General features: G+C 38.7%; 1 protein-coding gene across 1 annotated transcript; it reads right to left on the reverse strand.

Annotated features, from left to right (window-relative positions):
* Positions 1-6586: 6586 nt before the first annotated feature.
* Positions 6587-7390, reverse strand: LOC100734320 (large ribosomal subunit protein eL21-like). The gene has a single exon (XM_063257533.1). It carries the CDS (start codon positions 7364-7366, stop codon positions 6884-6886), a length of 483 nt encoding a protein of 160 aa, XP_063113603.1. The 5' UTR covers positions 7367-7390; the 3' UTR covers positions 6587-6883.
* Between the last annotated feature and the right edge of the window lie 5051 nt (positions 7391-12441).

Consider the following 12441-nt stretch of genomic DNA (forward strand, 5'->3'; position numbering starts at 1 on the left):
AAAGAAGTACAAAACCCAAACAAATTGAGAGTTCTTGACAGACTTCTGGGAGAAACACAAAGAATGCCAATGCTTTAAGTGGGTGTAGCCCTTAGAACAACTGAAGTTTAGAAATAATAGACAAAGGGATCCCTTATCATTACTGGTAGTGATACAGTGATTAATAGGAGAAAAGAAGTACATCTATACAACTTGCGTCTGACATTTTACTTTTCTATCAAGAAAAGTAAAATCTTCAATGAAAATTTCTACTACCTCAAAAATAGAACAAGCGTATTTAAGAAGGAACTAAATTCTATTTGATATGGAATGATAAGCTCTTTTGGTTACTTTCATTGTTCAAGTGAACAGATCATTAAAATTAGGAATTGTTTGCATCAGCACTGGACTGTTAATAGTCTTTGAAAAGCAGCAGAGAGTGAAGGAGACACAAAACAATGGATATGGTGATACCCTAACTTAAAAATGTCTGTCTTCTAGGAGCTACACACTAGGTCAGGTCCCCAGAGGAGGACCTGATAATTGCTCTAATAATTGCTCACCATGGAAAGGTGTGGGTGGCTTCCTGCTAATGTTGACTGACTGAATATATGTATTTATCTCTCTTCCCAAATCTTATACAAATGTCAGAAGAGTAAATTAAATAGAAATAAAAAAGTTTTAGGAAATTCAAAAGAAGTTATTGGAATATATTACTGCTGAAACATAAAAGAACTACATGACCCATCAGTCCAATCTATGAAAAAGAACTTTGAAAGTAAAAATTTTCTCAGCAGGATTCTGCAAAAGCTTCACAATCAAAATCAACAGGATTAGCTTGAAGGAGTGATCTCTGGGCGGAGGCCAGGCAAGTAGTAAAGGCAGTGCAGGTTCTTATACCTCCTGAGGTTTGTGCCCATTGAGATCCTAGACTACACCTTGAGAAGTTTTACATAACACTCAATAGACATTGAGTCAAGAGAGTCAGGGTCTTGTCACAGGCAAATGAGACCTTCGTGCCCTTTAAAAAGCCATACTCACATGAAAACCCCATACACAATTACTTGAGTTGATTAAATCCAAACTTTAGCTACCAGCCACATAACAAGAATTCTTACACTCTCCAGCCACGAATAATATTCAAATTAGTGTCCTGTCTACCAGTATAGCCAAATAACCATGAAACACTAACCAAAAGATGGAAGAAATAGCAGCACCAAACTTAAACAACTAAAACTTTGACAACACACCATAGGGCACCAAATAAAGTGCTAACATAAGTATATTTAACATCTCCAGAGAGATTCTAAGGAATTGTAAAACCATAAAAAAAATGAAATGCAGATGGAGACTGAACATTAATAAAGACATTTGGGATTATTCCAGTTTGGAGGTCCTAGGTGCAGCTCAGTGGAGAGCACTTCCATAGCACATCCAAGGCCTTGGGTTCAATCCTCAGTCTGCAAAAAGTGAAAATATTTTTTTTTAAATTTAAATAAATGAGTTGGAAAAAAGGGAAGCAGTGATCACTCCAAGTCAGCATGACCACATGAAGCCCAAGTCATGCCTCAATTATTTCACTTCCTCATTTTGAAAAGTCATCAGACTGGTAGATCTGGAAATGCCAGTTAAATGAAGTATCTGGTACCTACCAAGTCATAAGAAATTATTCCATAATCTAAAAACAAATCAAAATCCACCAATGACTGATTGATTTTAAAAAAAAAGCTAATAAACATTTACTGTATTTAGTAAATTTCAAGTTTAATTGTCCTTTCCATCTAGGTTGTTTCTTGAGAGAAAAAATGAGTTTCTGCATTATATTTAGGCTATCTCTATTATCTAGAACACCAGCACACAAATGAATAGACTCAAAAAATATTTATCAAAGAAAATGATAATGAAATAATACAGTAACCAACACAAAGTCTTTATGTGAAAGTATGTATGACCAGCAGTCTTGGAAACAGAGGCAGGAGGAACGAGTCCAACCTAGAAAAACTTAGAAACTCATTTTAATGTTTTTGGTTGGATCACTGAACACAACTGTTTGCGGCCTTGCTGTTTGAATGTCCCCTTTGTATGCTTTGATACTGTGATTTGAGCAACTATCTCTAAGATGATAATGTGTAATCTATTAACTGGTGATTTCTTACTGTGTGTGTGTGTGTGTTTTTGTGTTTTTTTTTTTTTTTGTAGTTTTGTATTACTTGAACCCTTACACCGCTTTGTTTTGTTTTGTTTTTTCTCTTTTTCCTTTTAAATAAAATTAAAAAAAAGAAAACTTAGCAAGACCCTGACTCAATATGAACAATAAAAAAGGAGAGGGGGTATAACTCAATGCACAGGTCCTGGGCTCAATCCTCAGTACTGGAAAAACATGTATGAAATGAATGAGGAATAGTTAACTTCTCAGTTTATTTGGTAATGATGTAGGAGTTGCTCTTGGTTGATTTCCTGCTTAATGTGGTCAGCATGGGATTGTGGCTGAAACAGAACCACAGATAAAAGGGGACAGTAATGGACAAATAATGAGAAATTAAAGAGTTGCAACACACAGGCAGCTTCCTCTGCCTGGAAGGCACTTTCTTCAGAGTTTCATTTATTGGGGATCTGACCAAGATCCCCAATCTCTTAAACAAGTGTACAGCAAGGGCTTAAATAAATGAGACAACTGGTATGATTTTAGGGCTCCAAGGGGATCAAAACTCTCTAGCAGAGTTTGAGACTCTTGGCCCTAAGACAAAGAGCTTCTCTGGGTGGCCCATTTTTATTAGTAGAGAGCACTTTTATTAGTGGAGGCCTTTTATTAGTGGAGAGCACTTCCGTAGCACATTCAAACAAAGAAGAGGATACTGAGAAAAGTGCAGGAACTGAGCAGGACCTTGGGAATCACTTCAAAGACTTCTCCAAGTAGTAAATCATGCCATTATCTTGTCTCCATGATAACATTTATGGTCAGAATGAGACTGCAGGAGTGAAATACCTGCAGCTTCAGTCTCTGGTTATTTGGAATTGGAGCCATGTGTCCTAAGTTGTGGCCTTATCTTGCCCTTTGAGGTATCTCAGGCCACTATAGGTCTCATCTAGGACCAGTGATTCATAGAGGTTCACTTACCATGAATTCACTGCCCATCTCCAAATAAGGGGCCTAGATCTAGGATAGACTCATGGATAAACATAGAAGGTCAATTAATTTTAAGTCCTACTCAGAGTCACTTCATAGTTGTCTCCATCATTCACTTAGCTGATTGCTACACATTCGTGAAGGTTCAAATCCGGAATGAACTCTTACAAGAAGCTTTTGCTAACCAAACCCTTCTGTAAAGCTCCCACACTAACCTCTATTACCATACATCATACGACCTCCTAACTGTTTACTGGCCTCCATACTGGTAGCCAATCTTACATACCAGGAAATCCACAGAACCAATCCCCATCTAGCGTACTGAAAACCCACAAAGAAATGTTTTCCAAAGAAGTCATTCAAGTACCATTTGGGAAGAAAAAAGGACAAGGGAAAAGTTTTCTGCATGTTAATTCGTGGAATCAAATTTCCAGTTCTGTCATTTTCCAGCTGTGAAATCCCAGGTAAGTTATTTAACCTCTTTGAAACCTAGATGCACTATCTAGAAAGTGAAAATAATAATAACTCTTAATTACTTTTCTAGCCGCTGAGATAAAATACCTGATAACCAAAGTTAAAGGAGAAAAGATTCATTTGGCTCACAATCGGTACATGTTTCAGTCCATAATCAGTTGGCTGGAAGGCAGGTTGGCTTGACAGAGGTGCTTTGCAAAGGAGCAGTTCATGGCAAGCAGAAGCCTCCAAAAACAATCAGCAAGAGATAAGACAAGCCTCTTTCGGTCCCTTATTTTGTATCAATGCTACTGGGATTAGGGCGGTGCTAAACCAATCCGGTACTGATTTAGTAATCAAGCATCCCTAATCTCAGCATCACACACTCTAGATTCAACCACCTCTGAAAAATCCCCATCTATGACTGCATAAGGTTTTGAGAGGGCATCTAGACCCAAATCATAATATTTCAACCCTAATCCCCCAAAGAGTCATGTACATTCCTTTACACAAAAAGCATTTAGTCCATCTCTAAGAGTTGCCAAAGTTCTAACAGTTTCAGCATTGCTGAAAAGTCTAAATTCAAAATCTCCTCTGAGATTTAAGGCAAACTCTTAACTGTTAGACCTTCTAAAAATGAAAAACAGCTAACCACTTCCAACACTCAATGGCACACGATAAACCTTAGCATTCCAAAAGGCACAAATAGGGAGATGTTAAGGAATAGGACCAAAGCAAATCCAAAATCCAGTAGGGGAAACATAACTCTGTAGTTCCAGATCCAGCATTTGTATTAAGATGTGAACTCCAAAGGGCTTGGGTGGCTCCACCCTTAAAGCATTGATGGTGGTTATATCTCCCATGGCTTCTCTCTTGGACTAATCTGCTTTCTCCTTGAAATTTTCTTCATAGAATCCATTTTCCTGGCTTCTCCAAACTTCTCGTGTCTCCACTGCAGCTTTGGATTCACACTCAACAGTTTCTCACACTGCCCTCTGAGGGGCTCATTATCTGACCTCTCAGTCTTCTAAACTCTATATGGGAGCTTCCCAACCTCACAATTCTTCCATTCTATATGCACTTGAAACCAGCACCACGTGTATGATGCCTAGCTCTGCCAGCAGCCGGAACCATGGCCAGCCTTCCTTTGCTGTTGGCTGTAGGAGTTGCGTACCTGGGCTGCTAAGCACTGCCAAAGGACAAGGAACAAATTCTCTAGGACACTACCATTCTGTAACATGGTTCTCTGGGACTCAAATTCTTTCAGATTTGCAACTCTGAAGCTGCAATTCCTGCTAGTTCTTGTGATGTGCTCAAGTCATCTTTTCTGTTGTTCTCTTCTTAAATACTTGGCTTTTTCTTCCTAGTATTTTGAGTGCCCAATTTCTCCTTTGTTCTATATTTGCATGGTGATTGACTGGATCTTCCTTTCTGGTCAAACTCACTACATTTTGAAGCATTGTGCTGGGCTCCTTTCTCTTGATTGTCAACATAAATCTGGTTAAAATCCCCAATAGTAGCCATGCCACTGTTTTAGTTACTTTTGTCTCACGAAGATAAAATATCCAATGCCTAAAGTTAATGAATGAAAAGTTTATTTAACAGTTTATAGAGGTTTCAGTCTACAATTGGCTACATCCAAGACAGAGTAGCATGTCAGACAGACATCCTATAGGAGAAATACTTCATGGCATGTAGAAGGTAGAAAAGCAAGCAAGAGATGACCACAGCTCTTTCTTCCCTTTTTATCTTATTCAGGCTTCTTAGGGTGTATAGCACTCACATCCTTAATCCTACAGGTACCCCTAAGGTAGCATTGCACTATAAATCAATTCCAATGCCACACACTCTAGAGTCAGCCACCTCTAAAAAAGCCCCACCTGTGACCACATAAACCTTTGGGGGGACATCAGACCCAAACCATAATGCTGTGTCTTAGAAGTGTGATGAAGATTCAGTAATGTCAACTGTAGACAGATTCTGTGCAGTGCGAGCACTTAATGAATTGCATTATTATATTCTGACTTGCACTGATATATAATGTGCTTCCCTGTATCCTTTATCACTGCACTACAAGAATCTGGCATATAATAGCTATTTAATGTTTGATGAATAATTTATATGAGTTAGCACATTCTTAAATCTTCTAAAAGATGTTTTCTCTTTCTTTAACAATTACTTATCTTCTCTTTGAAATTAATTTTTCACTATAGACATCAGGTATAATATGAGTGTTGGATAAACTGTATCTCCTTTCTAGTAAAGTACCCAGGTAACTATGCCCAGCTATGAGGACAGCTAATGGTGCACTTGCATTTTTATCTTTAGAATGGCTGTTTATATCCCTTCTGGTTTATACTTAGTTTTCCTAAATTTAAATTTGCTTCTTTTCCTTCCTTATGTCTTTGCTATATTATCTTTGGCAATATTTGTTGCACAGTAACAAAGGGGTCCCACTGAAAAGACTTTGACTCAGTGGCTCACTAGTACCAACATGTATTAATCAGCTTTCCTGCTTCTGGAAAACAATACTCATGACCTACAAATTAAAGGAGGTGAAGTTCCAGCCAAGCGTGGTTGCACATGCCTGTAATCCCAGCATTCAGGAGGTTGGGGCAGGGAGATCATTGTGAATTCAAAACCCACCTGGGTTATAAAGTGTTCTTAAGGCCACCCTGAACTGCATAGACAGACTGTCTCTCACACACACACACACACACACACACACACACACAAAAGGAAGAGAGGTTTAATTTAACTCATGGTTTCAGGAGATTGAATCTTTTGCCATCTGCCTCCAAGGCAGAAACTTCTGGGTAGAAGGGCATCATGGAGCAAAGCTACTTAGTTTATGGTGGCTGGGAAATAGGATAGGAGAAAGATACCAGAGTAGAAAGGGTGGGGGACCAGACATAGTATACAAGGCCATGATCTATCCAGGTAAGCCCAAAAGTGTACTCAACCAATTCCTAGGGCTGATCCCAAAGTCAACTGAGCTGACACTCCACCCTAACTGCAACTTCCCACTTCTTTTTTTTTTTTTTTTTTTTTTTTTTTGCTTTAAACAATTTATTTAACTGAAATGACTTCCCTTTATTTAACTGAAGTGATCTCTATTTTATTTTGATACATCTCTGCCCCATGGTGATCTTTTCCCCAGTGGATCTTCAAGCCAATATAAATATTTCATAAATATTCGGCCGTTTGGGATAACCTACACAATACCTCAGCAGTATCTTTCAGCAAGAAAAACACCACTGAGTTAAGACCTGACATACACTTAGCCGCCCATTAGGTGCTGAATGGCAGAGCTCCCTCCCCAGCTTATGCCATGAATTCATAGGGAATGGGTTCCAGCAATTCAGACTCCTTCCCATTGGTCCTCACAAAGTGTGCTTCTCTGGGCGGGGCAGGCTGGCGCTTTAGTTGAACCCAGGTACCTTTCTCTTTGGCTTCCTTCTTTTTCTGATCATTTTCCTTGACACGTTTCAGGAAGCTATCACGACTCTTTGAGTGTTTAATATGCTCAATACGCACATTAATCCTCTTGGCCAGGATCTTGCCCTTAACTTGCTTGTTTACAACAATGCCAACAGCATGCTGGGTAACATTGTAGACTCTTCCTGTTTTGCCGTGATAACATTTGTGTGGCATTCCTTTTTGTACAGTACCCATTCCCTTGATGTCTACAATATCACCCTTTTTGTAGATTCGCATGTATGTGGCCAAAGGAACAACTCCATGCTTTCTAAAAGGCCTAGAGAACATATACCGGGTTCCCCTCCTCTTTCCCTTTGTGTTCATCATTTTGGCGAATTACTGGAAGATGGCGGTTCCCAACTTCCCACTTCTTAATTTCATACCCAAAAGCATTTCCTTAAGCCATACTCAATCTCAAAATAAACATAATAGTAAGTTCATAATTCCACCTACATAATGCACCTGTTTGGCATATAACCAAAAAAGGCAACATTCCCTTCCCCAAAGTCTCAAAAGTTCTGATATTTTTCAAAAGTCTAAATCAAAGCCTTTTACTGAGATCCAAAGCAAACCTTAAGTGTGAAACTCTTTTTTAAAAAAAAAGTTACATAATGACAAGGTACAATAGAAAAGGGTAAATATTTCCATTCCAAAAAGGAGGAACAAGAGGAAAGAAAAATAGCACCAAAACAAAACCAAAAAGCCAGCTGGGCAAACATTAAGTTCTATAGCTTCCTCTCTGGCATCCAGGGCACACTGTGGTGAAATGTGAGTTGCAGAGGGTTTAGATGGTCTCCGTGCAGCCTCTCTCTCTCGGGTTGGCTCTGCTCATGGTGTGCAACTTTCCTCAGCAGACATATTCCTGTCATTCCTAACTTCCTAGTGTTTTAACTGCGTTTTCAGGTTTCCTAGCACAGCGTCATGCACTGTCATCTCAGGAGTTCCTTACCTGGTCTCCCAGGCTTTCCTTTGAAATTTGGGTAAAAAACTCCCTGACACTGTAATTTTTGCATTCTGAATTGTGATAAAAATCACTTATGTGGACAACGTCAAAGCCGGGTAATAGGAGAAGCAGTACCCAGGGTTCCTTGGAGCATGGTTGCAGCCATTTCCTATGTCTGAATGACTGAGCCGAATGAAGTGAATCCCAGAGACCCAATTCTCTAGTAGGCCCTTCTCAAGAAGGCATCCTAGGGATTTTCTTCTCAAATAAACAATTTACAATTTCGCACCCTAAAACCCTTGGTGTGTTGCTGATTTTTGTGATGCTATTAAGGTATCTTTCTTCTTATCCTTGTAGAAAGTACTTGATTTCTTTGTAATCGTACCAATCTCTTTAACAACCATACCTCCTTTAGCCCAATTTTACACAAGCTTCCTTCCATGCTAAGTTTAAAGTTTTTCAAATATTTCTACCCTGATCTTTAACCTTAATTCTCACTATAAATTTGGCTAAAAGAAGCCAGCAGTTCCCAGTGCTCATGCCACGGCCTGAATGTTGAGCTGCCTTTAACTTTCTCTGCCAGATTAATGAGCCCACCCCCTTCAATCTCAGTATCTATCTCATAATTCTCAGGGCATGGACACAATGGAGGTAATATTTTTTTGTCACAGTGCAATCACATGGCCTCTAGTCCAACTGCCAATGGAGTCTAGGTCCTCAAATGAAACTTTCTGAGCTTGGTCTTTACAGTTCATATTCCTATCAGTACCCTGATCCTCTGAACTCTAAACACAAATCACACATTAGGCTCTTCCTACACTTATCTAAATCTCTCTAGTCTGTGTCTCCAAATCTTTCCAAGGTCATCCCACAAACCAGTTGCAAAGGCTTCTGGAGCATAATCAGCTGTAGTCATAGCAATGAACCCACTCCTGGAACCAATTTTCTCTATTAGTCATTTTCCCACAACTTTAAGGATGAGAGGTTTAATTTAACACAGTTTTGCAGAATTTTAGTACACTGCTGGCAGGCTCCAAGGCAAGAATATCATGGCAGAAGGCTTGGCTGAGCAATTGCTTAATTTATGGTGCCTGGAAACACAGCAGCAGAACAGTGATAGAGCGGAAGGGGTGAGGTACCAAACATAGTACATAAGGTCATAGTTCAGTGACCCACCCAGACAAACACAAATGTGTTCCTCCAATCTCCAGGGTGGATTTCAAAACCAGTCTGGTAGATATTATCCCTTAACCAGCATATTGCATAGTGGAGAAAGTTAACTACAGACCTTTGGTTCTCATACCTGGTTACATAAAGCCCACTTGAAAATAATTATTGTGAACATAAATGGAAGATGAAATGACAGATGTAGAAGCACTTTGCAAACATTACAATACATAAATTGCTTTGTTAAGCCTTGAGGGTAAATTTTCCTTTCTGCATTTTAATAATACAATTTGGCAATTTAAATGATAAATTGAACATGAAAGAGAGTAGAAATGTATTTGTGGTTAGCCAACGCACAGTCAGCCTGTGTGGACCCAGGCTTCAAGATAGTTCCTTTGAAGATAGGAGTTTCAACCTTACTTTGGAAGATCCAATCTCCAGATCCATCTCAATGGACCTAATCAGCAGTTCCACCCAGTGAATCCAGATCAGTCTGCCTATGAATCATTCTAGATGGCCTTCCCAGAAAGACTGAACAAGTTGGCAAGTGAAGAGCTTTTTCAGACAGTTAGTTTGCAAAGACTGGATTAAAAACCTGAGTCATCAAATCCTCAGAAGCCAATTCACAACCACAAAGAACAATAGAAAAACATGCCACCATCAAAGGAGCAAAATAGCACCCATAAACCAACTGAAAGGAAATAGAGATATGCAAACTGTCTGACAAAGAGTTCAAAATAATTGCTGTAAGGAATCCCAGTAAACCTAAAAAAAAATACAAACAATTCAAACAAATCAAGGAAACAATAAATAACCTAAATGAAATTTTTAGATTATTTAAAATATCAGAAAAATTCCAAAGCTAAAAATACAATAAATAAAATGCAATAAAGAGGATCAATAGCAAAATGATCAACCAAAAGAACCTTTGAACTCAAGGACAAATTATTTAATAAATATATAGCTAAAGAAGAAAAAAGAGAAATTTTTTAAAAGAATAAAAATACTTAAGAGATTTATGGAACTACAACAGAAGAACAAATATTCAAGGTGTAGAAATGTAAGATGGAGAAGAAAAAGTTAAAGAGATACAAAGCTATTTATAAAATAATACAAAACTTTTCAATCCTAATGAAAGATATAAACATCTACATATTTGTCAGAGGAGCCAAAGGTTTCCTGTCATATTCAATCTAAACAAGATTATACCAAGGTATGTTATAATCGAACTGTCAAAAACCAAAGACAGGATTATACAAACAATAATAGAAAAGAAAAGAAAGAAAATCACATGTAACAGGGCTGCTAAGGCTAACAAAGAATATTTTGGCAGAAAATTTACAAGTCAGGATTCAATGCAATGATATCCTCAAAGTGATGAAGCAAAGCCCAACCAAAAATACTGCACCCAGAAAAGCTGTCCCTCAAAATTTAGGGCTAAAAAACTAACACAAACAAAAAGCTGAGGTAGTTCACCATAACCAAAGCTGTTTTACAAGAAATGTTAAGGGGAGTTCTACAACTTGATAGAAAAGAATACTAATTAGTAACACAAAATACGCAAAAACCATACATAAGTAAGTGTAAGGATTTGTTAAAGAAAATATAGCATTAGAAGTTGTAACTTTTGACATTGAAAACAAAAATATAGGGAGGGGAGTAAATGTGTATTTTTTAAAGCTATAAAAGCTAAGTGTTTATCACCCTAAGATAAACTATTATAAGGTATTTCACAAACAAAAACCTAAGTGGATATACAAAGGATAAAAAGTAATAAATCAAATCATTTCTCTGGAGCAAATTACTCATCACAAAGAAGACCCCAGAAGAGGGAAAACAATGAATCCATAAAACAACCGGAAAACAATTAACAAAATAGCAGCTGTAAAGTCCTCACTTGTTAGTAATTACCTTGAATGTCAACGGAGTGAGAGACTCACTCAACCTTTCAGCATATAAATAGAATGAAAGTGAAGCGATAAAAAACATAGTCAAGGGAAGATAATCATGTAGAGGGTGCAAGCAATTTTCTTTCCCAATGGATATATGAGAAACAAAGATAACCTCTGGAAAGGGCAAAAGATAAAGGGAGATAAAAGGAAAATCCAGCTGGACTGAATTCCTGTGTTAGGAAGTGTGTGAGGGGAAACTGCACCACTTCTGGATCATAATACCTCACCCTCCACCGCTGGCCCAGCACACATGCTATACTTGGAAGAAGGCTGAATTGAGGGAGGAAGCCAGCCCTTCACTGACGAGTAGACTCACAGTTACTCTAATTTCCCTAGGCTTACAATAAGTGAGTCATATGTAAGTAAGGAGGAACTCAGAGAAACTGAAAGCAGAACAGGGTGGAAGAAATTACCAGGACCAGTGTCTTGTAAACAATAGCTCTGTAGTGCCTGTCAAAGAGAAGGCTTGGCTGACACAGTGAAAAATTGTTTCCCATTCCACCCACATACAACAGGAGAGCTGTCTCTGGTACATTCAGCACCCTACCCACAATGGCCAGTGGGGTGTAGCATCTCCTAGCTGAGGACTGCAAAGGCAGGGAAGACCAGATCTTTCAGAAATATGCAGAACAGAGTTGAGTAAGGGAGAGCTCTGAGTGGAGAAGGACTGGTACCCAAATCAAAGAGCAACTTGGCATAGCCAGTGAGGAGCAGGCCCTCTTCTATTGTCTCTACAAAATGGGAAAGTCCTAAGATGGCCTGGGAGCCTGGTGATTGCCTAGCGTAGGCATAGTGGGCACACAGCCAAGCCTGGGGCAGAACTAGGTTCTGCAGGTGAGGCTGAGACAGAGATCTGCTGGCAGGAAGACAGTGAACTGCGCTGAGGCCAATGAACTTTTAGCTATATGTTTGGAGGGAAGCCTGTGGAGTGAAACACAGAGATATCCATGATCTTTACCCTCTCCCCAATAGATTAAGGCAATCAGATCCATAGAGCCTGCAGTGGGTCATACTGGAGCACTGCTTGCAATCAGACACATGTTCTCACAGCTTCAGGCAGGCGACTGTCAGGACCATAGGTGAAATTGCTTGGCTACTTGCAATCAGACACTGACTCCACTGTAAAAGGAAATGTGTGGACACTCTAGATTGATGCTGTAAACAACTGTAAGAAAGTTTTTATTTTTGTTGTTATAGTGTTGTTCCTTGCTTCTCTGTTTGATTCATTGTCTCAATTTGTTTTTTTTTTTTTTTCAATTTTTTATTCTTTCCCATTTTTTTTTTTTCCTTCTGGTGCTTGTTTCTTTCTTGGTGTTATTTGGTTGCTATACTTTATTCTT

The sequence above is a fragment of the Cavia porcellus genome, unplaced genomic scaffold (genome assembly GCF_034190915.1).
Source record: "Cavia porcellus strain 051 isolate PalLab524CR breed Dunkin Hartley unplaced genomic scaffold, mCavPor4.1 scaffold_10, whole genome shotgun sequence".
Taxonomy (NCBI): domain Eukaryota; kingdom Metazoa; phylum Chordata; class Mammalia; order Rodentia; family Caviidae; genus Cavia; species Cavia porcellus.